This window comes from Miniopterus natalensis, chromosome 4 (genome assembly GCF_054644295.1).
Source record: "Miniopterus natalensis isolate mMinNat1 chromosome 4, mMinNat1.hap1, whole genome shotgun sequence".
Lineage (NCBI taxonomy): Eukaryota > Metazoa > Chordata > Mammalia > Chiroptera > Miniopteridae > Miniopterus > Miniopterus natalensis.
Window position 1 is genome coordinate 98,935,728 of NC_142084.1, and position 27,061 is coordinate 98,962,788.

The 27,061-nt window shown below is 60.9% G+C and overlaps 1 protein-coding gene and 1 non-coding gene across 2 annotated transcripts; one reads left to right on the plus strand and one right to left on the minus strand.

The window, feature by feature from the left end:
* Positions 1-13,975: 13,975 nt before the first annotated feature.
* On the minus strand, positions 13,976-26,335 carry CHST12 (carbohydrate sulfotransferase 12). The gene is made up of 2 exons (XM_087816124.1): positions 26,316-26,335; positions 13,976-15,570 (listed from the first exon to the last, which is right to left on the minus strand). The coding sequence occupies exon 2, from the start codon at positions 15,487-15,489 to the stop codon at positions 14,245-14,247; it is 1,245 nt and encodes a 414-aa protein (XP_087672250.1). The 5' UTR covers positions 15,490-15,570; positions 26,316-26,335; the 3' UTR covers positions 13,976-14,244.
* On the plus strand, positions 24,530-24,659 carry LOC148093421 (small nucleolar RNA SNORA33). The gene has a single exon (XR_015714475.1). It is a non-coding gene; the product is annotated as a small nucleolar RNA SNORA33 (small nucleolar RNA).
* Positions 26,336-27,061: the final 726 nt, after the last annotated feature.

Consider the following 27,061-nt stretch of genomic DNA (forward strand, 5'->3'; position numbering starts at 1 on the left):
AGAGCAACAGGCACCCTACAGATGTGAACCATCTCAGAGAGGTTAAGCACCTTGCCTAGGGCTGCTCAGCCCATGAGGATGGAGCCCAAAACTCCAGGTCTGACAGGCTTCATGCACACGCCTGTGTGCACACACACGGCACCCATGGCGCACACACGCCTGGCCTCGACTGCTGGCTCTGAGCTGAGGGCTTCCAGGCGCCCTTCTGTCTACTCCAGGTTATAGCTGCTGTGGGGCAAATCAGACCACGGGGACCCCAGACCTGAATCCTTGGGCCTCCGTCTCCCCACCTATGAATGGGGTGTGGGAAGCTGTGACCTCAGAGTGTAACTCCTTCCGTGCCGCCCACTGTCTCCAGCACACAGTGTGGGTGCCCGTCTCTAACTGAGCCCCCGCCTAGCACTGCAGCCCCATGGCCAGAACTGCAGGCGGTTCCTCAGCTCAGATGACACCTCCTCTGGGAAGCCTCCCTTGGCCTCCAGTGGGCTCTTAGGCCCTCTGCTTCCCTGACTCCCCACCCCCATCGCTCGGCCTTGTCTGGGTGTCTGGCACCCGGTTGCCACTAGTTGGAGACCTCGTCTCTAAAACCAACTTTTGCCTTGTTTCCCCCCCCCCCCCACCGGGACAGAGTTATTGGTCACCCCGGGGTGGGGGTGCCTTCCAGGTCCCCCATATTCCAGGCCCGTCCTAAAACCTCTCAGGCCCGTGAGGAACAGGCCGACCAGCAGAGGGCGCCCCAGATGTGGGTTCTCCTCGCGCGGAACCCCAGGCTGCCAAGACCCACTTCCAGCCCCAAGACAGGGTGGGGTTTTGTTCCCACAGAATGATGGCCTTGGGGGGCAGGCGAGGGCAGGGGCCAAGGCACCAAGAGTCAGGCATGGCCAGGCCCTACCTGCCTCATTTACTGCAGAAGGTGCCTGGCACTGGGGGACTGAAGGAATGAATAAATGCCACCTGGACTTGAGCAAAATGTAACTTCTCTGAGCCTCAGTTTTTAAGTCTGTAAAGTAGGGTGGCTGTGAGGAGTGTACAGCATCTGGCAAGCACGGTGGGGTGCAGTCCATGGGCACCCCCTGCCCCTCCCACCAAGGCAGCAGGCGCGAGGCCAGAGCCGCCCCCGCCCAGGCCCTGTGGCTGTCTCAGCCTGGCTGGCCCCCCCTGCACCGCGCCCGGCTCGGGTCCTGCCCTCAGTTCGTGATACCTGCTTCAGGCTGAGGACCAGCCATCAGGGCTCCCTTGGTGGCCGCCGTGAGGGCAGGGGCTGCCAGGAGATGTCAGCGCTGAGTATGGCCCAGGAGGGCTGGGCGCCACCAGGCCTACTGCGACACCCCCAGGGCGGCTCCTCCTGCTTGGGAACAGGTGGGCTTCAGTGGCAATCCTGTCACCACCTTGGACGCCCCAGGGCAGCGCCCGCACAGAGAGGAGTGACCCTCAGGTCCCAGTAGTTGCAGGTGCTGCCTGTCACGGGCCCGCAGGTGTCTGTGGCCAGGGTATCCCACGGAGGCTCCCTCCATGGAGCAGGAACAGGTGAGCGGCCACTTGGCTCTCCAATGGCCACCTCTGCGAGGGTTCAGAGAACCTGGGGGCAGCCGGGACCTGGGGGCCATGGGGGGGTGCTGAAGCACCCTTCTTAAATCTGCATTTTAATTTCCCCCCAACATTTTTTTAATGAAAAATCTCAAACACTCAGGAAAGTTGAAATAACTCAGTGAACAGGCCCTGCCTGTGGGGACGTGGAGCTGTCTTTTCAGCACCAAGCAGCCCTCTGCTCTACCCGGTGGGACCCGGGCACCCACAGCTCAGAGACCCTGGGGAACAAGGAGGTGAGCCACCCAGGCACAGGGGCATGGGACGCTGGGGGCCACAGGTACCTGTGTGGCGAGGCTGAGGGGGGAACCCCAGGCAGGAGGGGTTCATGGTTCTACCCAGTGCCTGGGGCAGGGAGGGCCTGGGGAAAGGTCAAAGTGGGACAAGCAGTTGTCCGGGAGGGTACCTGGGAGGGTTCTCGCCTGGGGACACTTGCAAGAGGATGGTGTCCTCTCTGCAGGTGGAGGTGGGGTCCTCTCCCCTTGGGCACCCCTAAGTCTAGCTATGGGAGCGGCTGTCGCTTTTGCTGTTTTTCTCTCTACTCTTTTATAAACGAGGTCTTGGCTGCAAACCTGGGTTTTATAAACACGACTTTGGGGGGACTCTGACTCCCACAGCTGGAGAGGGGCGGGCCACTCTGGGTCCTGGCGGAGGACCACACCCAACCCAGTCACTGCCGGTCTGAGGGGGGCCCTGGGCAGGCAGGGAGTGGGTGTGGGCAGAGCTGGAGGCAGTGCGGCATCCAGGCTGTGAGGGAGCCCGGGGGACACCTGGAGGGCACCCTGTGTACTCTGGCCAGCTGCCTGGGACATCCCGGAACTTGGAGAGCGGCAGCCTTCCTTTGGGGGCACCGGGCCCTGTGCCTCAAGGGGGCAGCTCGGAGGGCGGGGCAGGGAGGCTGGAGGTGCTCCGCAGGATGTCACTGCCAGCAGGCACGGTGCCCCAGGCCATGCTCCCACCCAACCCCGGCTGTGGTTTCAGGACCCTGGAAACATCCCTAACCGTCACCTCAACCCCAACCCTCTCTCCAGCCCAGACCCCCAGTCCTGCCCTCCCCGCAGGCAGCCATTCAGAGCCCGCTAGCTGGGACCCGTTCCAGCCCCGGGGACAAAGCTGTAACCAGGGTCTTGGGCCCAGCAGACCCCAACAGGCAGTTGGCTCCGCTGCCTTGCGGGGCCCCTCGCCATGGTTACGGCCCACCCACAACTCTGCTCAGAGGCGGGCATTGTTTGGGCGCCAGAGCGTGGCGAGCGCCCAGGAGCCGGCTGGCACAATGGCCTTGGCGTGGACCTGGAGCCGGACACTTTCCCACGCTCCAGCCCCTCTGCCGCCCTGGGGAGGTGAGCAGCCCTGGCCTTGGCAGATGGGGAAACTGAGTCCCGGAGAAGTGACTGACGGAGTCAGGGCCAGCCCTGGGATGGGTCAGAGGCAGGGCTGGGGCAGGCAGGCCAGGTTGGGGCTCCCTATCGTTCCAAGGAGCATCTGAGAAATGACGTTACTGCAAAGGGGCCGCGGACACACCCAGTCGGCACCTGAGGCCTCAGCAGCTCCCTCCTGCCTCTGTGCTCCTGGTCCCAGTAGGCACCTCAAGCTCCCAAACCTCTGCTCCCCGATCACTCTGCCCAAGTGCCCTCCCTCAGTTCGCTCCCTGGGCACAGGTCTCCCCTCATAGTGTCACCTTCCTGAACTCCTCACCCAGGGAAGGGACACCTCCACTTGCCCCTGTCCAGCACACACCAGCTTCTCTTCGGAGGCCTGTCCCTCCCCTGTGCAGTGTGGTCTTGGGGTGCAGGTGCCCCTGGGCTCTGCCCTCCGTCTCAGAGGCTGAAGGACCTGGAGGGGCTTCTGGCTGGACCCTTCTCGCTGCACAAACCAGCCAAGGACAGGCCATTCGGCATCACCTGCTGGGTCACGAATGAAGGTGCCAGGGCAGTTCTATTGCCTGCACCCGCTGGCCTGTGGCCACCACACAGTTACGCTCGAACCCAGAGGAGCCCTGGCCAGTGTTGCTCCTGGTTAGAGCTCAGCCTGTGCACCAGCGGGTTGAGGGTTCAATTCCAGGTCAAGGGCACCTGCCTTGTTTGCAGGTCCAATCCCCGCGCCCAGTCAGGGTGCATGCAGGAGGCAACCAGTAGGTGTGTCTTTGTCACATCGATGCCCCCCCCCCGTCTCCCCAACACACACTCTCTAAAAAATCAATGGGAAAAATGTCCTCATTCCTTGGGTGAGAATTGTTTTTTAAAAGAACAGAAAATTATGAAAACAGCAAGAGAGAGAAACAGCGTTCACACGTGCAGGGACCTCAGGGCTGGTTAGCGGCTGGCTTCCTATCGGGAACATGCGAAGCCGGCGGATGACAGGTTCAGGGGCCTGCAGGAAAACAAGGCCACCCCAGGGCCCAGCGAAGCCACTGCTCGAACACGAGAGTAAAATAAGGCATCTCCAGGTTGAAAAAGTCCAAGAGAATCTGCTGCTAACAGACTGTCTTCAATAAACACTGAAAGAAGTGCAAGGTGGTGACGCGGATCCGCAAAGAGGAGAGGACCTGGGGTCACCAGCGCCATCCTGAAGGAGAACACGGGCGGAGCACGGACAGGGCCCCACTTCTAAGCTCCCCGTAAGGCGGCAGCGACAACGGGCGGGGCAGGTGGCACGGGGTGGGCACAGTGACCCACGGGGCAGCGCCGAGAATCTGGAAATCGTCCCTGTGCTCGTGGTCCATTGACTTTCCACAGAAGCCCAGGACCAGTCAATGGAGAAGGGGCAGCCTTTCAACAACTGGGTGCTGCAAAAACACGCAAACAAGCCCGGCTGGGGTGGCTCAGCGGTTGAGCATCGACTTATGAGCCAGGAGGTTGCGGCTCGATTCGGGGTCAGGGCACGTGCCGGGCTGCGGGCTCGGTCCCCAGCAGGGGGGAGCAGGAGGCGGCCGATCCGTGTTTCTCTCTCCCTTTCCCTTCCTCTCTCTCTAAAACCAACAAAAACATATTTAAAACAAACAAACAAGAAAAACCCGCACGAATACTAAACCTCACCCCTACACTAAGGTTAACTTAAAACGCTTCAGCGATCTCCGCGTAAGAGCTGAAACCAGGAAGCTTCTGCGGGAGCCCCGAGGACGCCTCTGACCTCGGGGTAAACATGGCACAGAAAGCACAGTCCGTAGAAAAATGATAAACTGGGGCTCAGCGTGAGTAAGGCCGGCCGTGAACTGGGAGCAAACACCGTGGAGCCGTGTCTGATACAGGTCGGACCCAGAGCACACAACAAACAGGACTCACTAAGGCGACAGCCTCAGCCCTGGCTGGTGCGGTTCAGCGGGCAGAGTGGCAGCCTGCACACCCAAGGGCGGCGGGTTCGACTCGGTCAGGGCACGTGCCTGGATGCTGACTTCCCTTCCTGCCCCTGGCTGGGGTGCGTGCGGGAGGCAACCAACTGATGAGTCTCTCACATCGATGTTTCTCTCTCTCTCCCCCCCTCCCTCCCACTCTCTCTAAAAATCAATGGAAAAAATATCCCTGGGTGAGAATTAAAAAAAAATAGTCACTCAAACAAAAAAGAAAGACATTCCTACATAGTATAAATCTAACAAAATACGTGGAGAGACAGGCCACGTCCACGGGTCAGTGAAGATGCCAGTTCCCCCAACCTGACGTACAGACGCGATGCGACGCCTAAAAGTCCCAGCAACACCTCCCGGGGACGCGGACGGGATGATGCTAACGTTTATGGGCAAAGGGACTTGAACAGTTAAAACAATTTAAAGAAAAAAGTGAGAGAAGCCGCTCTACCCAATGTCCAGCCTTATCAGAGGGCAGCGGGCACCAGTCCGTGAGGTGGGGACAGGTGGTGGGGTGGACGATGGAAGAGAGGGGAGAGCCGAGAAAAGCACTTCGCCGGGGCGACGGGACCCCACAGGCAAACAGCGACCCTCATCTAAACACCGCGGCTCACAGCGAAGATCTCCAAGTGGATCATGGGTCTCAACATAAAAGATAAAACTTCCAGAAGAGAACACAGGAGGACACCTCCAGGACCCGGGGTTGAAGGGATGGTGACTGAGTGGCAGAGCTGACCGGGTCCAGGACGGGCCCATCCCTGCCTGGTGGACGGCGGGGCCTAGGGGAGGCCAGCCCCTGCCAGCCTCCTGCTCTGGGTATGGGGGGCTCAGGGACATCCACTGTGAAGACGGAGACGGATCCCCAGCCCCCCGTGGGGCCGCTGACCCCTCGGGCCGTCCTGGTTCAGCGCCCAGGCTCTGAGCTTCCTGTGCCCGCGGCAGCGCGTCTAGAGCTTCGGGGCTGGGCGTGAACCCCCAACAGAGGCTCTGCCGCTCCGAGGGCTCCAAGGTCATCAGGCTGGTCCCAGGGCCCCGGCCCATCACTGCAGCTGTGGACCTGCCCACGAGCTTTGACCAGCAGCCCCAGGCACAGACACCCCTGTGGAAGGGCCCCCCACGCGCAGACCCAGAGTGGAGACCCCAGTGGAGACCCCGCCCAGCCCCCAGCAGGTTGGCGCCTGGACCGAGGCTGCCACCTGGTGGGAGGTGCTGGGAACAGGCGAGCGCGGCCCCGCGAGCACCGCCCTGGACCTGCCAGGCTGCTGGCCTGATCCAGAGCTTTGCCCCTCCCCAGAGGGGGCCGTTCTTTTTGCCCCTAGTGCACATGGCAGCAGGGGCCCCACCGGTCGACTGGAGAGGGGGCATCAGCCCTGGGCCCACCCTGGGCGGGAGAGCACTGGGGCCACTCTCAGGGCTGCAGGGGGGCTCAGGGCTGATCCCAAATCAAAGGGGCCAGGACAGCTCCCCTAGGGCGGCCCCTCCCAGGACAGAGCCAAGATCCCGTGCGGGCTCTGGGCAGGGGCTTCCAGAGACGCGCGACCTTGGGCACAACCACGGCCTCTCTGAGCCTCAATTTCCTCACCTGTAAAACCAGAATAGCCGCAGAACCTGCTTCTCAAACTCATGCTGCCCGTTTGGTGACCACTGGCCCCACGTGGCTGTCTGAGCACCTGGGACGTGGCCAGTCCCAGCTGGGAGGTAAGCGTAAAACCTCACCGATTTCTAACACTACCAAAACCCCCAAACCCAGAACGTAAAATATCTTACAAGTAATTTCATGTGATTTACAAGTTGAAATGACAATATTTTCGATATATTGGGTCAAACACATTATTGAAATTAATTTCATCTCTTGCTTTTTTTAAGGCAGTTACCAGAGAATTTAAAGTCACCATGTGGCTCAAAGGCTTGCTGGGAAGATTCAATCAGATGGCACCTGGGGGGTTGGAAACCCCAGGTGAGGGAGCCTTGCCAGCCTCACAGAGCTGTGCTGGGGGAGGATGGGTCAGATGTGGCCCGAGACGGCGGGCTGTGGGCAGTTCAGACACAGGTGGGGTGGGGTCATGAACCTGCTGGGTCAGGGTGAGGGTCAGGGTCACCCCAAGGGCACCCTATGCCCAGGAGGAGCTGCAGTGGCCACCAAAGCCCTGTGAGGGTCACTTCCCTAGAGGGCAGGAGCAAGCGGAAAGGGCCTGGGGGGCAGCTGGCGCCAGGACTCTGCCCAGCCCCTCCTGTCCCCTCAGCAAGGTGAGGGTCCCAGCTGCCTTCAGGGGCCAGGCAGGCAGCACAGGAGGAAAAGGCCAGGCAGGTCCGACGCCAGCAGGAAGTACCCGCAGGGGGCAGCCCTGCCCACAGGCGCCCACATCCAAGTCCCTGGGGATACCTGGTGCTAACTCGACATCCAGCGGCCTGCCCGCCACTCAACTGCCACCCCAGAGGACACTCAGGGCCTTGGTGCCCAGGGAGCCAGCAGAGAGCAAAGGCAAGGGGCACTCGGCCAGGCCCTGGGAGCCCGCTGGTCCTTGGGGAGACTGGACCCAGCGCCCAGCCTGAACCCTGCAAGAGTGGGGCCAGAGTGGGAGGTTCCGGGGACTGTCTTGACCTGCTCCCGGCCAGCAACGCCGTGGCCCGAGCCTAGAGGACTCAGAAAGTCTGTTCCTGGGCCCCCTAGCAGAATAACTCGAGGCTTTCATGTCACCGGGCACCCGGGCCCATCTCCAGGCCAGGTGACCCCCAGCACGTGGGTCCATTAGCAGGGCTGAGCAGTGCCAGCTCAGGAGGGGAGGCCTGGGGGGGAGCCAGGGCTGCCGACTTCTCCTCGGCTGTGGGCACGGGGCCCCACCTCCCGGGCGGCTGTAGGGTCTGGGGAACTGCCGGCACCCACCACCCCTCTGGACCGAGGCTTCCTGAATACCTTCGTTTCAGGCCAGTTTCCTTCCGATTACGGCCTTGAGATCTGCCCTCCGGGGGCCTCAGAACTGGCTCTAGAAGGAGCTCAAGGCCAGTCAGAGCAGTGGCCTCGGACGTCCCTGTCATCCTGGCAGATACGGAGCCGGCAGCCAGCTCAGGCACGCCGACGGTCACCAGCTGCCACCCAAGTGGCGTGAGCTCCGCTGGACAGGAAGGGGCCCCGAAATTACTTGACACCTTTCAGGCAAGACCTTCTTGGCTCCCGGACGGCGCTGCTGCCCTGGGTGGGGCCGCTGGCGGTGAGAGGGGACTAAGGCCCCTCCCCTCCCGGAGCGGGGTGTTTTCCTAAGTGCTGGACTTTTCCTCTCTCCTCCTGCCGCTCCGGCCTCCCGACAACACTCCGGAGCCGGAGTCGCCACATCAATCACTCCGCCCCTTGAACACGCAGCCCTTCCCGCCAGCTCCCCGCTTTCCCATCGTCACAGGTCTGAGGGCCAGGCCTCCAAGGCCAAGGCGGCCGTCTTCCTCCCAGCCATCGTCTGACCCTGGGTTGGCTTTTTCCAAAGGCTGGGCCCGGCACCAACGCCCAGGGCGCCTGGGAGGGAGGGACGAGTGGCTGCAGACAGATCCTGGGAAGGGCCTGAGTCCAATACGGCAAAAGGTTTGGGGGAGCAGACTAGGGGGTCAGAGCACATGGGGCTTGAGCAGGTCATCACAGCCTCTCTGGGCCTCAGTTTCCCCATCTGGAAAATGGGACCAAGAACCCCTATTACTGCAGATGCTGGCTCAGCCCTGACTCCACAAGAACCTGCTGCAAAGCCTGAGGGTTTCCGCCAATGTGCTTCTTCCCAAGTGGTCCTCCCTCCCAGAAAAGCTGTCGCAAGTCGGCTTCCCCTGTGGAGTGTGACGCTGGTGGACAGAGCCCAGGAACCAGGCCTGCAGGCCGCAGTCAGGATGGACATGGGCCCCGCGCAGAGGGACAGGGACCCGTCAGCAGAATGACCCTGGGGGGGGGCTGCAGGAGAAATGACCCCCAGGAACGATTCCCGGACGCAAACACGTGCCTGAGCCCGATGTGCGACCGGTGCTGGGCCCCCACCACTTGCTGCCTGAGGGCTGGGCAGACCCTCTGGGCGGGGGTGGCCCCGCTTGCCCGGGTCCACCCTGAGCCGCCGCCCCGGCGCCCCCTCCGCCACTCCCGCCCCAGCCCCTTCCCACCGGGCTACGAGCTCTGTGCTCTGGGAGATATTTCTGGAACATTTTAGACCCAGAACATTTTTCGACCAAAGCTTTTAGACGCACAGACGGCTTTCAGAGCCAGCCCACTTAGGAACCTGACACGAAAATCCGCTTGGTGAATTTGGGCCCCAAAGATCTGAAACCAAAATATTCTGGAAACCGCCTGAGAACAAGGTGCTGCGCGTGACTGAAGAAAACCCGTGGGAAATGGCAACAGCTCCGTGCGGTGGGTTTAACCCCCGGTCTGTGTGAACTAAAGGGGGTCTCGTCACAGCTGGAGTTTCTGCCGCAATGTCCCAGAAAGAAGTGGCTCCCGGAGCCCTTGCTCATTCGGGAAGGACACGCGTCACCTGTGAACAGGGCACCTGGACCCGGCCAGGGCCCCGGAGCCTTAGGCACGTGCCCTGCACACGGAAGCCCCGCCGTGCTTGGATTCCACTGCCCTCCCCCCGCCTTTCCGCCTGCGGAGGGCCCCGCTCCCTGCACCCGGCACCAGCACCTGTGTGTTCTCCGGGCACAGTGACGCCGTTTTACCAGGAGCCCAACAAGGTCCCCGGTGTCCCCAGCCCCGTGGGCATGCCCCCAGCACAGATCTCCCGGCCCTGCGTGCGTCAGGAGTGCCTCCTCCCTACAGAGAAGACGCACAGCCCAGCTTTGAAGGGACTGGACCCTGGTGCTGGGGTAGAGACCACGGGGCGTCCCATCCCAGCTGATGGAAGGGCGAGGCCACCTGCCTAATTACTGACGTTGTACGCAATTTAAGGCGGCAAAGTCAATGGAGGGGTACCTACTACATGCTACTCTCTCGTGGCACCATCTGTAAGCACTTTTGGCAATAAAAAGAACTGAAATTCAGCTCTGTAAAAAAAAAACTAACTATAGAATTACCAAAAGATCCAGAAATTCCACTGCTGGGTCTGTGCCCCGAGAACTGGAAGCAGGACTCAGACATGTCCTCGCTCCCCCACGTCACAGCAGCATATTCGTGGCAGCCGACGGGGGAGCAGCCTGTGTCCATAGACGGGTGAACAGATAACAGGGCGTGTGCACGCACGTGTGGCCCATCCACACAACGGAATAGAATTCAGCTTCAGAAAGGAAGGAAACTCTGACACCTGCTACCACATGGATGAACCTTGAGGACATTGTGCTCAGTGACATAAGACAGACACAATAGGGCCCGGCTGGGCGTGGCTCAGTGGTTGAGCATGAACCTAGGATCCAGGCGATTGGGGTTCGATTCCCGGTCAGGGCACATGCCTGGGTTGCAGGCTCGATCAATGACTCTCTCATCATTGATGTTTCTATCTCTCTCTCTCTCTTCCTCTCCTTTCCTCTCTCTGAAATCAATAAAGATATATTTAAAAAAAAGAAAAAGACAGACACAATAGGACAAATACTGTGTGATCCCAATTAATATGAGGGACCTGGAGGACTCAGATTCATAGAGAGAAAGTAGAGGGTGGGTGCTGGGCTGGGGAGGGGGGAGTGAAGAATAGTTCCCGAGGGAGAAATACCCCCGTCCCTAGTTCATTTCGGTTGGTTTGAACCAGTGCCCAGTAGAGGACCTTTGCCCGTCACTGGGTCTTGGCAGAGTGAGGGATTATTTTAAGTTTCATGAAGTTAATGAACTGTTCATACCTAATGAACAAGAACCTCCGGTCATACGGCTTCTCTTCATTAATGAGGCATCTTAACCTGCTTTCCCAGAGGCCAGGGTGGTGATTACAAGGTGTAAGAGGCAGGTTACCGTGGGTACAGTGCCAGAAACGCAGCTCGAACGCACTATGCCAGTGGGCACAGATGGGCCACACCTGCCTGCCAAGTGCAGATGGGTGCGGCCTCAGGTGTGCACGTCCTCTGGATGTCCCATGTCTCAGCCTTGTGCTCAAGGTGTGGCCATCTCTGCGGCTCTCCCACGACTGCCAGAGCTGGTCACGGTACTCCCCACTCCCGCCAGCAGCCTGGCAAAGCCCCTCCCCAAGGATTTCCAGCCCAGGGCACTGGGTCTGGCGGGTGCAGACTGGGCTGTGAGTCCCGCCTGTGAGCACGTGACCAGCCAGAGCTCGGTGTGGGGCGTGATGGCTCCCGCTCAGCTCTCCTGGGCCAAGAGTGAGGGGCAGGAACTGACCAGCAGGAGGGGTGAGTGTCAGCAAAAGCAACAGAAAGGCACCCAGTCATCACGCCAGATTCCCCCTTCTGGGGAAACATTTAGACACTTTTAGATTAATTACCTAGGCTAGCCAAGACTCACCTCTTCATAGTTTTAGGTTTTGGAGTGTGGAAAGGACATGTAGCTTATAAATAAATGAGCAATAACCCCTGGAGCGTTTGCTCGGGGAGCGGACCTCCTCGGGTCCGCGTGACGCCTGGGAGCCTGTTACTCGGCAGGGCGGGGCCGCCGAGGAGAACAGACCGTCCTCAGCTGTCTGCCAAGAGCGGCCGCCTCCCATCCGAGCCGCTCCCCGGCCCAAGTGTGGAGGGCACAGGACCAGGAGGAAGTCCCACCAGAAACCCACCTTCCCTCCAGGGAAGCGTGAGGCCTCCCCCGGCAGAGGGCTGGAGATGAAGAGACGAGAGCATCGTCTCGGGGGAGGCGAGAGGGAGCCGCAGGGCTTCCAGAGGGGAGAGGGCAGGGGAGGGGAAGAAAGAGACTCTCCTCTCTGGAATGGAGGGGGCCTCAACTTCCAGGAGCAGCGGGAGTGGTCCTCCCGAGCCACAGGCATGGTGCTTAGAAAGTGCCGGGGGTCAGGGGAGGGAGCTCTGAGCCCGGACGTGGCGCTGCCCGTGGACCTCCACGCCGGGTCACTGTGTGAAACGCGTGTAGAGTGATGGGCTCCCCTGGCTCACAGGCCCGAGTGAGGCTCTGACAGCATCACCCCTTCTTTCCTTCACTCAGGCGCTCACACAGTAGACAGTTATCGTGGGCCCATCGTGCCAGGCCCTGCCCTCCACCCGGGACAAGTGGGAAGGAGACTGAAGCTATAATGGGGGTGCCCATCCAGGTCTGCAGATTCCACTAGGATAAAGCCCACAGCACAGTTCTGGAGCCTCCATGGGCTCCGTGGGTGCGTTAGATGGAGCTTTATGGGCAGGAGGGTGGGACAGCCAAGCTCCTCATGGCTCCTGCCCTGCTCTGTCCCCAAAACACCGCCCTCCCCCTCGGCCCTGTGCTCCTGGCTGACCAGCTCCAGGGAAGCTCTGCATCGGGGAGGGCAGGTAGGGTGGGGCAGCGCCCCTAGCTGCCCCCAGGACTGGCAGAGCCAGGTGAAAGCCCCCCCTCACCAGTCAGACTGTGGGTGCCAGCGCACAGCGCACTGCAGAGAGAAGATCCTAACCCTTGCCGAAAACAAACTTAAAACTCAGCAGAGTGAAAATTCCTTCAAAAGAGATGACGAAGGCACCACAGCAGAATGACACCTAAATAGTCAGAAGAAGCTGTGAGTAGATATGTTGTATCAACGCAGGGAAAGTAGATACACTGTATCAACACAAAAAGTAGATACACTGTATCAACACAAAAGTAGATACACTGTATCGACACAGAAAAGGTAGATGCTCTGTATCAATTAGGGGGAGTGGATACACTGTATCGATGAGCGAGAAACTGTATCAGCCATTTTAAGAACAGGACCAACAGTGTCATACACACGCAGACACACATACAACCACAACTGTGCTAAATACCAGGAGGAGATGCAAAACACACAGCCCCGAGGCCAGGGGCACAAGTGCCGGGCAGGCTCGGCTCAGCCCTGCACAGCTCCCCCTCCCTGGCTGTGGCAGGCACGGGGCCCTGTGGCCATGCTGGGGGCTCGGCAATTACCGAAAGGATTCTGCAGCACAAACCACTACGTTATTAGGAAGGTCAGCGGGTAAATGTGCTGAAGAGGACTGGAGGACAGAGGCAGAGAGTTAAAGAATTTTAAGTTTATGGAATTATTTGGTTAAGTCATCTAACTGTACGATACCAATTTAGAAAATGTTACAGCCCTGGCCGGTGTGGCTCAGTGGTTGGAGCGTTTGCCAGCGCACCAAAGGAGGCGGGTGGCATCTAACATGGTGGGTGAGGCCCAGGTCTGCTCACACCTAGAGGCCACAGGCTCAAACGGGCGCAGGAGCAAGGACACCGCACACCAAGGAGAACCGGGGAGGGCTGCTGAGCATGTGGCCAGCTCCTCAGGCTGGGCATCAGGGACCCAGGTCAGAGGTGAGGCCCAAACACCACCAAGTGACGGCACAGGTCTCACCAATTACAGGTTCACAGCCAGCACTGCAAAGGAATCGGAACCGGATGTTTCCAAAGAGCCTCTGGACTAGTGGACGGCTTCACCAAGTCGGGACCATCAAACACTGATGATCGGGTCGGTGACGCCCTCGAGGGTGAACGCCAGGAGCTGGGCCCGACCAGCCAGGCCTGCGGGGAAGGTCAGGGGAGCCTCGCCTTGCTGACGGCCACAATGTGCTCTAGACAGACTTTCTTCCCCCGCCACCCCAAGACTCCAAACCCTCCGTCCGTGATCAGACACGAAAGCCAGCCTGGAGTTAACATCCCACCCGTGACTGGGACCTGGGAGTGTGGCTTCCTTCAACCTGAGCTCAGATATAAACCCTGACCTAACCGCTTACCCTCCAGACACCCCCTAATGACATGGCGCTCTCATGAAGAGTCTGTCTGCTTGGCTTTTACAAACACAGGGGAGGCCTGACTTCACACTGGGGGCTCCCCTGTGCTGCGGACAACCGGGCATCGCCCCTCCCAGTGGTGTTTCTGAGCGTGAACGCAGCCGTGACGTGGCTCAGAGCCCTACTGTGTGCACTCTCGCTGCGCCCGAATGACCACACCAGCAGGCGGCGTGAGCAGGTGTAGAATTTACTCCATTCTTTCCTCCTCCCGCCGCATGTTAAATATCTGAAATATATTAATCTTAAAAAAAACAATATTAACACAGTACTGAGTGAATACAGGCAGTGGAGTGAGCAGTAAGTCTGGCTGCGAAATCGCAGGTCATTTAAAAACCAGAGTGTGGCTGGGTCCACCCCGGGGTGCTCAGCTGCCCCGGCGACTGGAGCACTGGGGGCTTCTCGGCCCCGCGTGAGACTGGGAGGGACACGAGGCCCTAAAAAATGCACGTGGCGGCCTGGAGTCTGGAACTTCCCTCTTGCCCTCAGTCCCTGAGCAGGTTCTCAGGCTTGGGGTAGCCAAAGAGCACGAAGTCGGCCTCGTAGAGCTTGTAGAGCTGCTGCCGCCAGGCCAGCGGGATCTGGGCGAACCAGTCCTCCTCCCAGCTGCTGGCCGTTCGGTTGCGGTAGCTGGGGGGGAAGTGGAGCCGCTGGTCCACCTTGAGCAGCCGCAGCAGCTGGGCGGCGTCCTGGTCCAGCGTCTCCAGCTTGCCCACGAAGTCATACTCGATCTGGCAGGGGTGGCAGAGCCGGTGCACCTGCCGCCAGTGCTCGTTGAAGGGCGCCAGCCTCTCGGTGCGCGGGTCCAGCAGGTACTGGATGAAGTTGGCGAAGGACACCCGGAGGCCCGCGCGGAAGGCCTCGCTCACGGACGTGGGCAGGCTCGAGTGGTTGGCGTAGGCCCTGAGCATGGGCACCGCGAACCTGCGGTAGAATTCCTCGTTCTCCAGCTCGAACTTGCTGCGGAAGGCGGAGATGAGGCGCACGAACGGGTCCCGCACGAACAGGAACTTGGTGTACTTCTTCAGCTTGACCTTCATGAGGTGACGCGAGAACCGCCCGTAGCGGCGCCAGAACTTGTTGAAGGTCAGGTGGGTGCTGGAGTTGTGCACGTACTCGCGGGGGATGTCCAGGGGGTCGCGGTAGGGGGCGCCGCGGTCCAGCAGGCTCTCGCTGAGCACGATCATGACGCGCTTCCAGTTGGTGCAGGCCACCTTGGGCACGTAGCAGTAGATGACGCCGTGGCGGTCGTCCACGATGAGGTGGTTCAGCTCGTAGTTGGGGATGTCGTCAAAGGAGCGCTCCTTGGTGGGGAACGCCAGGCTGGTGTTGGCGCAAAAGTCCCTGAGCACGCTCCTGCGCTCCGCCTGCCGCGCGTCCGCGTCCGGGCCCTGCGGGGCCGTGCGGCTGGACCAGTCGTAGCCCCGCACGCTCTCCTCCTGGCCGCCCAGCCCGGGCCTGCCGGAGGCCGGCGCCGGGGGCCGCGCTGTTCTCCTCCCGGGAGGAGCATTCGGCTTCGTGACGCCCCCGAGCAGCTTGTCCAAGAAGTCGTCCACGTCCGACGTGACCCGCGCGGGGCTGGGCTGGGGCTCCGGGGGGCGCGGCCTGGAGAGGGACGTGTGCAGGTAGAAGTGGGCGGTGCCCACGTTGTCCCAATAGACAATGATCAGCAGGATCATGAACACGGAGCCCAGGACCAGCCACAGGCGGAACAGCCGCGTCTTGGTCATTCTGCCCCGGGCGGGCGCGCCCCTCTGCCTGGACCTGTCACTCCAGCGTCATGGGGAGGCCGGGTGCCGCACCCCAGGAACCTGCAAAGGCAACGGAGAGCGAGTTACCGGTCGGGGTCTGGCCCAGGGCGTCGTCTGCGGCTCAGAGTCTGGAGGGGCGGTGCTGGCGCTTGCTCAGGTCCCCGCGCACGTGGGCGGCCGGCCGTCTCCCGCCCCATCCATCCTGCACCGGCCGGCCGGCCGCCCTCAGGAGCTCTGGCTTCTGTGGGTCACGCGACCGATGCTGCCCACAGGGCCCCAAAGGGCCAGTGTGACTGGCAGGTGACTGGGGGACCCTCTGCCGCTGCCCTGAGGGGAGGAGAGGCCACCGGGGGGGACACAGGCCCCCGAGAGGAGGAGGCGCCAGGATCAGAGCCCAGGGGCCAGCGAAACAAGGCAACAAGAAGGCCTTTCAGGACCTGCCCCCCTCAGGATGTGGACCGTGGGCAGCTCTTTTTTTTTTTTTTTTAATATATCTTTATTGATTTCAGAGAGAGGAAGAGAGAGAGAGAGAGATAGAAACATCAATGATGAGAGTCACTGATCGAGCCCCCAACCCGGGCCTGTGCCCTGACCGGGAATTGAACCCCGATCGCCTGGATCCCAGGTCGACGCGCAACCACTGAGCCACGCCGGCCGGGCCGTGAGCAGCTTCTTGAGATGAAGGTGAGGCCGTTTCCCTCCCCCCCCAAAAGGGAAAAAGTAACTTAAAATGTGAAACTACTAAAGAGACTGGTCTCTAGTTTTAAGATGCAGGCTCACTAGCAGTGAGAATGCGGATCGGCCACAGTCACGTCGGGGACGCGCAGCCCCGGGCAGGTGAGTTAAGGGCCTGAAACCACGATGCCTACTTTCAGCAAGAAGCAGTGTGTGCACCTTGACCGACGCCAGAGCCACGGACCTGTCACAGGGTCCCACGTCTTCACTAGCAGTTTAACGAGACGCAGTTTAAATGCAAGGAACAGACATGGAGAATCGTAACCGGGTGAAACGTGGCGCCCGCTGCTGAAGCCGGCCCCCCGCCCCCAACCTGGGGCAAAAGCTCCCGGGCAACTGCACCTGAAATTCGTTTATCAAACAAATGTTCAGGCTCTAAAAATTTATAATGGGGGGGAGGCTGTGCATGAAAACAAGACAGACCCTCGCCCAGGCCGGCCCACACCAGAGTGTCGGGGTTCAGGGTGGGGCTGTCCCAGGAGCTCGGCCCGCCCTGCGCCCCGCCAGGCCTCCCTGCACCGAGGCCACGGTTCATGGCCAACATCAAGGAACAAGCTCAGCCCTTAGTATTGTTGTTTCTAACCTCAAACCCGCCACGTGAACAGCGGCCGTGGGAGGTTGTGGGAGGGCCAGGGGCTGGGTGCGCTGAGGGCTGAGCAGCCCCTTGAAAGGACAGCACCGCCCACGGCGACCGGGACTCCCGCGGGCCCCGGGCTCTGGTTCTTAGACCTGGACAGAGGGAGGGGCCCAGATACATCACCAACAAGTCTTCCTTTTCATTTTTTTATTTATTCTTAATATGTCTTTATTGACTTCAGAGAGAATGAGGGAGAGGGAGAGAGACATCGATGACAAGAGTCACTGATCGGCTGCCTCCTGCTCACCCCTCGCTGGGGATCGAGCCGGCAACCCAGGCCTGTGCCCTGACCGGGAATCGAACCCTGACCTCCAGGTCCACAGGCCAACGGTCAACCACGGAGGCACACTGGCTGGGCAGCCGGTCTTCCTTTCTAAGAAGCCACGGCCAGGAAGGAACCCAGGCAGCTCAAGCCAGAGCTTCAGGTGCCGCCTGGGGCCTCCAGGGGAGGAGAGAGGTGAGGCCGGGGAGCCAGGTGACACCCGGAGCCACGGTGCTGCCTAAAGCGCTGGGAGCAACACTGGCCTCCTAGCGTCATTTTTCATCCAAAAAAGAAGGGCTTGATTTCCAAACACAAATCGCCCCGTTTCAAATGCAGTCAACAGGCGCTCACGAGATTGAAAGGACCTGCCCCAGGATGTGGAACCACCTCCGATCTGCCTCCGGCAGGCGGGCTGAGCAGCCTCCCCGTTTCATCTCCGGGGCCGGTTCCCCAGCGGGCTTGTCAGTGCCACGATGCGGGTTAGGTTTGAGCCGAAGTGCCCAGGCTTGGCAGGCAGAGCCGCTTCTTGCTCGGGGCGGGGAGTGACGCACACTGCACGGCAGGGTGATGCGGGCGGGCCCCCCACGCCGGCTGCCACCTGAAGGAGCCTTTGCACCCACAGCGGGCAAAGCCCGGGGAGGACAGGGCGGCTTGTGGCCGCAGCTGGGGGCTGGGCCCCCTGACATCCCGGGGTGTCACCTTGACCGTGGTCCTGACTGGAAGAGACCCCAGGGAGACCTGTGCACGTCCCCTGCTCACAGCAGATGATGGCTGCGGGACCCGGGGCTCAGGCGTGCGGGCCGCTCAGTCTGTGTCAGCCGGACTGAGCCCCCGGCGGCCCGACAGCTGGCCACACGTTCCTCTCAGGCTCCCGTGGAGGGAAGGACCTGGAGCAGCCAACACCGCATAAAGCACCGGAGGAGCAGAGCGGTCGGGAGATGGGTGCTAACCGAGCCAAGACTCACCGCAAAGCCACAGTGACCAACAGCACGGTGTTGGCAGAACCGCCCATCGATGGAACAGGACAGAGACGCAGAAATGGTCCCCCGTGGTCTGTGACAACGGGCAGAGGTGACACCGTGGAGCAACGACCGTCTCCCTCCCCGACAGAACGGGGCTGGGAGAAGTGGGCATCACAGCTACACAAAGCCCCCAGACGCAGGCTCACGCCCTTCACAGAAATTAACCCAAGATGGGTCACGGGGCGAAGCGGAAAACACGCAGCTGCAGAACGCCCGGGAGACGGCACCGGAGGAAGCCTGGGCGGCCGTGGGTGTCACGGGGGCTTTCCTTTTATTTACTTCTTTTTTATTATTAATTTTGAATCCTCACCTGAGGATATATATTTTTTAAATATATCTTTATTGATTTCAGAGAGAGGAAGGGAGAGTGCGAGAGAGAGAGAGAAACATCAGTGATGAGAGAGTCACTGATCGAGCCCGCAACCCGGGCATGTGCCCCGACCGGGAATCGAACCCCGATCGCCTGCATCCCAGGTCGACGCTCAGCCGCTGGGCCACGCCCGGGAGGGCCCGAGGACATTTGTTTTCTGCTGCTTTTCAGAGCGAGCGGAAGGAGGAGAGGGAGAGAGAAACACACACACACCCCGACTGCGCCCCAACCCGGGCCAGGGATCGAGCCTGCGACCGCGGCACGTGCCCTTGGCTGGAATCACACCCGGGACCCCACCGTCCACGGGCCGACGCCTGACCACTGAGCCACACCGGCCGGCGCCGTGGCGCGAGGACTTTCAGATGACACAGGAGACACGTGGCGCGAGTGGGGCTGTCCACACGTCATCTGCATGGAACGCTCCCTGCAGCTTTATTCAAAACAGCTGCAAACCGACGGGTGCGTGGACACAGGGTGGCGCCTGCTCGGCGGGACCGGGTAGCAGGGACAAGGGCTGAGGGCCGGGCGCTGCCCTCACAGGGGCGGCGAGGGATAAAAGAGCCACATGCGGAAGGACGCGCCACGTGGCCCCATTCACAGGAACCTTCGCAAGGGCAAAGCCGGCGGCAGAGCCCAGGCCGCAGAGGGTCCGGAGGCCACGGGGCTGGAAACGCCTGTGACTCTGCGGCCCTGGTGGTGACGCAGGCGGGACACCGGTGTGGCCGTTGAGCTGTACACTTAAAATGTGTGTGAACTACACCTCCAGGCAGTCCATCCAGGAAAACACCATTAGCAACCTTACAGCTCCATCCCCAGGAGCTAAGGCCTCTCCTGTCTCCCCGACGGGAGGCCGCGAGTCCCACAGCACGGCCCCAGCGCGAGGCCTCGGGCGCTCGGGCGGCGGGAGGGCGGGGAGGGCGCCCAGGCCAGCGGGCCTGCCGAGGCCCGGCCGTCACTCCGAGCCCGAGTTCCAGTTCTCCACCTACAGCCACAACGGAGCCGCTGAGGCCGTGGAAACGAGTGTCGGCTACCGCTGAAGAACGGAAGGGCTTTCTCCAGACGCCGCTGGCCACCAGCCTCGGTCCTCCGGCCGTCCCAGGGCCCTCCTCTGCGCCCAGCACAACGCGGCTCTCACGCCCCTCGAGCTTTCTGCCAACGGGGCAGGCACCGGCAGTCAAAGGCGCTGAGTTTCCAATAGATTTTACAATAAAAACAGCAAATACGCTCTCAAACGTGCTGTTAGCAGGCCTCACGTACATCAATTTATTTAATCTCCACAGTAACTGTGATGAAACTGAGACAAAACAGCCACTCACCGGGGCCCGGGCGGCCGGCAGCCGCCGTTCAGAGCTGGCGTGCGAGCCCCGGCTTTTATTACCTTCCTTTCTGAGAGAATTCACCTCTTGTCCAGCTCACCAGCGTCTGAGCATTAAACCGAGTGACATGACTGCACCAAGAAGCCCAAGAATGTTTCGGGTTCTGTTTGTTTATGCTACTGGCAGAAAGACCAGAGGCTGCCGGCCTGTTTTCCAGCTCTGCAAACACTGCGTCGGGCCAGCGCTCCCTGCGGTTCCAGCGGAGCGTCAACAGAGACCCGGAAAGTCCCGGCCCCGGCGGCCTGGGCGCCCACGGCCCGCAGAGGACGCTGTGCTGAATTAAACGACCACTGTGAGTCAGGTTTCCACTGCTACACCAGCACCAGGGTTTGTTTGCTTACGAAACGACTGCGTTTGTACTCAGTTAACCCCGCGAACTCAACCCGACGGGACAGCCAAATAAAAATAAGTAATAAATGGCCGCATTGATGAGCATGGAAGGAGGCGTGCGTCCCGGAGACCCGAACGAAAACAGAGCCCAAACCCGGCCTTGGGAGCGAAGCGACCTCCCCCCAGAGCGGGGCCGCGGCCCAGCCGGCGTCCGCTCGCGCCATCGCCGAGCCCCAGCGGCGTCTCCCCGCAGACCCGGCGGCCGGTCCCATTTCCCAAACTGGGCTCCACAGCCTGAGGGGACGGGGTCCTGCCCACTACATCTTCACACCCCTCCCCAGACGCGAATCTCTGGTGCGTGGTATTTGACTCTGGAATCCCAAGAACTCATTTCTCAGACCTGAGTCAATTCCAAGAAATGATTTCAGGGTGAAATAACGATAATAAACTTCACCAAGATTAGTTCAAGAACCTGCCTGAGGCCTCGCCGTAGAAACGCGCGGCTCCTCGGGAAAAGCTGAGAACCACAGGACTTCACTCACATGCGGGATATAAAACTGAGACTCGTGGACACAAACAGCAGGGTGCTGGTTGCCAGAGGGAAGGGGTGGAGGGGTGGGGGGTACAGGGGGTCTCAATATATGGTGATGGGAGAAGATACGACTTTGGGGTGTTGGGCACACAGAGCAATATACAGGTTTTGTAACACAGAAACCCACGCCTGAAACCCGTATGTTCATATTAACCGTTGTCACCCCAATAAATTTAATAAAGTGTTAAAAGAAAGAAAAAGAAATGCGTGACTCTGGCGCCTGGGCCCCCCCGCCCCACCTCCACCCTGCCCTGGCACAAGCTCTCGGCTGAACGGCAGCTCCAACCGGGCCTCCCAGCTTCTGCTCAAACCCCTCCAATCTTACAGTCCACTGGCTCCCCATTTCCAGCCCTTCCCGTGGCCTGTGACGGGCCCTGAATGACTGGGATCCCACACTCTCGTCTCCCCTGCCTCGCACTGGCCCCACTCCGGCCACAATGGCCTTTCTGTGCATCACCGATCAGGCCCCCGGTGGCAGTCGCTGTCCCCTGCCAGGACCCCACGCTTCCTTCTGATCTCCGCTCAAAGCTCCCCTCCCTGGCAAGGGCGCCCCGATCACCCCCAGCCTGCACCCCACCCCACCCCCACGCACCTCCAACACCGCAGTCTCTGGTTTATCTGCTCGTTGCCTGTCTGCACGAGAGTAGAAACTTCTGGAAGGGGGGTGCTGACCTGTCCATCACAGCTGCAGCCTTGAGGCTCAGGCTGGTGCCTGGCACACAGTAGGCGCTCAACAAAGAGTTCTTACGTCAGCAGCAGCAACATCACAACACAAACAAAACAAAACGCCCAGAAACACGACTGTCCTGATTTCGTAATTTCTGAAACTGGGCTCACAGTACTGTTTTCTTGACTTTTGAAAGTATAAAAATCCCTTTATTTTTTTTTTTTTAATTGATTTTTAGAGAGAGGAAGAGAGAGAGACATGGACTTGTCACTCCACCTATTTCTGCATCGTTGGCTGATTCTTGCGTGTGCCCCGACCAGGAGGGAACCCGCGACCCTGGCGTGTGGGGATGACGCCCTGCCAGCTGAGCCACCGGCCAGGGCCTAAAAATCCCTTTATAACAACTTAAAAGAAAAAACAGCTAAGGAAAGTGCCAAATCTCTGCCATGTGGGCACAGCTGGGAGAGGGCACAGAACAATGAAATAGGAGAAAATAACAACTAAAGCGTCCGACCCGGGGGCTGGCGCGTGACCCGCCCACACAGGCGGCAGGGCCTCTGCCCCTCTCCCTCACCCTCTCCAGCCCAATCTTTGGGGCGACAGCAAATGTTCAGTCTGGGCTTCACCTCCTGACTGCCCACGGGGGGGGCAGTAGGCCCCCCCCGGACCCCGCACACCTGCCCCGACAGGCGCGTCGCCGCTTCCGTTAGAGCCACCTCCACAGTCGCCGCGGCGTGAGGCTCGCTCGGGGCCTGCGGCACACCCCGTCGCTTTCCCGTTCCCGCGCAGAGGTTTATTTTCCCTGGAACTGATAACAGTCTTAGCTTTCTGTGTACTTGTCACCAGCCGGGCCCCCGCTCGGCCGGCTGCCCAGCTCTCCTCTCCAGACCACCCGGCTGCCCGGTCAACTTCACCTTCCCCAAAAGCCTCTTCCCGAGCCTTCCTGCCAGCTCAGGTCGTGACCTGCCCGGTGAGCGCCCGGGCCTGGCGGGCATCCAGCCTCTCACCTGCCCAGGATTCCCCCCTCTCCTGAGGAAACGGTCCCTCCGGCTCTGTCCTTCCAGCTCTGTCCTTCCTTTCGAGCGCGCCTGCCACCAGGCACCTCCTTAAAAGGCCTTGACAGGCAAATCCCGGGATCACATCTGACAATATCTTTACTCCACCCTCCTTTGCCTGAGTACAGATTAAAAACATTTTCCTTCAGGATCCCGAGAGCCGTTTCCCTCGTCTCCCAGCCCCCATGCTGCTGGGGCGGGCCCCGTGGCGACGGCCCGCTGGTGGCCTGTTTTATCCTCAGAAGCTGGCACCATCTTCTCGGCCCCGAGTTCTGAGATGTCGCAACAGTGGGCCTCGCATCGGGCGTGCGCCTGTGTGTCTCTCCATCTGAGCTCCCCATGGTCCAAATTCCGGAACCGCGGCCGCAGAGGCACTTCCAGATAAACCCTGCTGCCCAAACGCGTCAGAGACTCGGGGCATCCCCTGAATCCCACACCCCTCGCTCCGGTTTCCACTCTGTCACGGCGGACCGGGCGGCCGAGGGGGAATCAGGCCGCCAGCATTCCCACGGCGGGCTGGCCCTCGGGCCCCTCCGGGCAGAGTCTGCCCCTAGGAAGCCGCCTCGTACCACGGTGTGGACACGCCAACCCACGTCCTTCCCGCCTTCACTTTCCTACTGAAACTCAGAACTCAGCTGTCAGCCTCTTGATCGGATCTTTAACTTTTTTCTCTCTCTTTTCCCCTCTCTCTGCTTTTCTGTTCGTCTCCCTAAGTTTCTCAACTTTATTTTGCACTCACCAACTGAGGTTTTTATTTCTGCCATTGTTTTTTATATCTGAGTTTTCTTTCTGGCTCTTTGATTTTTTTTTTTTTTTTAAGATTGTTTGCATTGTTTTGGGGTTTTTTTTTTGGGGGGGGGTTTGGTTAATTCTCACTCAAGGGTATTTTTTCATTGATTTTTAGAGAGTGGAAGGGAGGCCGGGGGGGTCGGGAGGGGGGAGACATCCATCAGTTGGTTGCCTCCTGCACGCGCCCCAACTGGGCCGGGGATTGAATCTGGGTTGAACCTTCAACCTGGGTATGTGCCCTTGACCGGGACTCGAACCTGAGAGCCTCTGGTGCCCAGGCTAACGCTCTCTCCACAAAGCCACACTGGCCAGGGCAGATTTTTTAAATTGATTTTTAGAGAGAGAGAGGGAAACTGAAACACCAATTAGCTGCCTCCTGCACGCCCCCTACAGGGGATCGAGCCCACAACCCGGGCATGTGCCCTGACGGGCACCGAACCAGCAGTCTTCTGGGTGCAGGGGACAATGCCGAAGCACCTGGGCCACCCTGGCCAGGGCTCTCTGCTCTTTTTTTTTGAGCATCCTGTTCTTGTGTTTCCTGTGTGATATTTTCTCTTCTCTGCATGTGTATATTAATGATGCTCTGCTTTTCAAGTATTTTTCCTGCACACCCTCCACTGCCTGTATCTAACAGTCCCCATCTTCCAAATCAGAGGGTTTCTTCACAAGCCCTTGTTCCTTTTTAAGGGGTGAGGATTACAAGAACTTGGAAGCTTTGAACCCTGGGAGGGGTCAGTAATTATGACCTTCATTAGCGAGTAATCCAGCTGGGCCTTCTGACTGGGGACCCCCTGATGTCACTGCTTGTAGATCTCTAGGGCCAGCCGGTGCTCTAGGAGCCCAGTATCCTCCCGTGTCCCGCACAGCAGTGCATCCTCTCCCTCATTCAACTGGGCCTGGTGCTTCGGTCCTGGACCTTGCGGTTCTCCGGGCAGTTACAGAAAACCCCCGTCCCTTGGCTAATTGCAAGAAATACTGAGTGTCAGTTACTTAGGCTCATCTGTTGGCCCATCACTGGAAAACCACCAGCCTGGCTGCGACCACAGGCCCACTAAGTAGGTGTGAAACTAACTGCTACTTTCTGAAGCGAAAGAGAAACAATGTTAACAATTGTAACTAAAGACGAAGTTCTTTTTAGATGAGAAACTAGCTACATTTGTTTCAGGGGCACCAATCACCAGCCTCAGCCTGCCAGCGAGTCACTTACCTGAATGTGTTTCTGAAGAAATGTAAAGAAAGCTGGCAATAGAAGACCCACCTTACGAGCCTTAAAGACATTTGAAGTTCTTACGGTCCCTGAAAATGGCTATAATAAAAAATAATAAAAATAAAGAAAATAACCAGTCTCCTTTCCACGAATGGCACTTCAGCCTTGAGACCCTTCTAGAAGACAATCGCCCACAGCCTTGGTGAACCTGCGGCAATGACAAATCCACACCCAGCGTCAGCCGTCCGACATGCTGGTCTTCTGCCAGCTGTCCCTTCCGTGTGGTGTTCCCCAGGCTGGAGTCCTGGACACACTGTCTCTCCACTGGGGCACATCTCGTCCCGGATGGCCCACAAACACTGCAAATACTAAAAGTCTATAAACCAAATGTGTTTCTCCCCTGTCCAAACCTGCTCCGGCATAACTCATCACAGCTACCAGCTCCGTCCTTCAGCCCCAAATCTTGGTTCCTTTTTCCTTTCCCTTCCCCCACTCCACCGAGCACCACTGACCGTGACCCTCCGGCTTCTCAATCGGACATCCGTCTCCACTCCCTGGCCACTGTCCTGGCCCCACATCCCCTACGACCCCACCCAGCTCAGTCTCCACCGCCCCACACCCTGGATCCATCCTGGCTCTCACCACTACTGCTCTTGTGACACACAGATCTGTCACATCCCACCCAAAATCTGGACTCAAAGCCCACACGCCCTAGCACGGCATTCAAGGCCCTTCCTTCCCTGGAAGAAACCTCCTTCCAGGCTCAGTCTCCACCTCAGTCCTCAAACCCCATCCCACAACTAACACCGAGGCTCCCTGGCCCCCAACATCCATTCACTCCCTGGTCTGCACCACCTTGCCGCCTGCTCCTGGCGTGTTCTCCAGGCTTTCACTCCTCCTTGGAGGCCCAATTCCTCGGTCATCTCCACCATGGAAAACTCCTCCAGCAGGAGAGTGAAGCTCCGCTGCTCCCAGTCTCCTCACCTTTGCAAAGGCCCAGGTGACAGCACCAGGTGCTCGGTGTTAGTCGGTGACCGCACGGCCAGCGCCCAGCCCCACCTGGCACCTTGCAAACGACTGGAGGCGCCCTGTTTGCTGCACTGATGCCCAAGGGCACACAGGGTGGCACTGAGCAGGGCTGCTGGCCCCAAGTCACCAGCCCGAAGTCCTGGGAGCTAATCTGCAAGAACGTGGACCTCTGTCTCTGCACCTCCGCGCGGGCTCTGCGCGTCCACAGCAGCGCTCCCTCCACGGGCCCCCCTTCCCTCTGCTTCCCGCCGAGAAGGGTCCCCGCGCCCGGGCCTGGGGGCGGGGGGGACCCGCCGCGCCGGTCCCGCGTGGAGGCCAGGCCCCCGGGAGGCGCCGCATCGCCGCGCCCGCGACCCCGAGCCGCCCCGCGCGGCCACGAAGCGGTCACTGCACAGCCGCGGGGACCCTGCGCTCCTGATGCCCCGCGCCGGGCGGCACCGCAGCGCGCCCAGGTCTGCGGGCCACGTCCGGTGGCCGCGCGCCCGGCCGGAGCTGCGGGTCCTACTGCGGGGCCGAGCCGGCTCCCTCCCGCGGAGGCGGGACCACGCGGCCCCGGAGCGAAGACCGTTCCTCTCCCGGCAGCCCCGCGCCCGGGCCCCGCGGACCAGAGAGGGTGCGCGCCGCAGCAAGGTCACACAGCGCCCGGCGCGGCTCCGCGGGGCGTGCTGGGGACAGGGACCGCCCGGCCCCTGCCATGCCCCCCGCGCCCGGCGCCCCCCGCGCCCCGCGCTCACCTAGCGCAGCCGCCGCCAGACCTGCGGACCCTCCGCGGCCGCCCCTCCGCCGGCCCCGCCCCCGGCTCCGAGCCCCGCCTCCCGCTCCTCTTCTCGCGAGACGTCGCGACCCGCGAAGGGGCCACGGCGGCCGCCGGGCTCGGGCCCTCCGCGCGCCTGCGCCCTGTGGGGCGGCGAGGACGACCCGCCGCGGCCCCGCCCCCAGCGGCCAATCCGGCCCCGCGGGCCGCGCGCTGGCCCCGCCCCCAGCGACCAATCCCGTCCCGCGGGCCGCGCCGGCCCCGCCCCCAGCGGGCCCCGGGAGCGGCGGGCGGCCCGCAGCCTGGAGACGCGCGCGGCGCTGCAGCCCCGCGTCCCTCCCGCGCCCCGCCTGCGGGCGGCCCGCGGGCCCCGACTGCGCGCGGGGGCCGTGGGCTCGCTGTGAGCCCGGGCGCGTGGCCGAGCCTCCCTGGGGCTGCGCCGAGCCCTCGGCCCCGCGGGGACCAGCCCGCCCCGCACGAGGGGGCGCGGGAGAGCGCTCGGCACGAGGCCCCGCGACCGCCGCGGCTCCTGCCCGCGACTTTAAAACCCTGGTCCCCGCACGTAGCATCGAAGGCGCCTGAGTCGCTAGCGCGCAGCTCCCGGGCGCTAAGGCCGGAGCGCTTCCCGGCGGCGGCGGCTCACGCGTCCTGCCCGCCGCGGCGGGGCTGCCTCCCCGCGCCCCCTGCGCCTGCGGGCCTGGAGGCGGCGGGGGCTGCAGGCCCTGC

Coding starts and splice junctions, on each gene's coding strand:
- CHST12 (XM_087816124.1), bottom strand. CDS start 15,489: ATGACCAAGACGCGGCTGTTCCGCCTGTGGCTGGTCCTGGGCTCCGTG.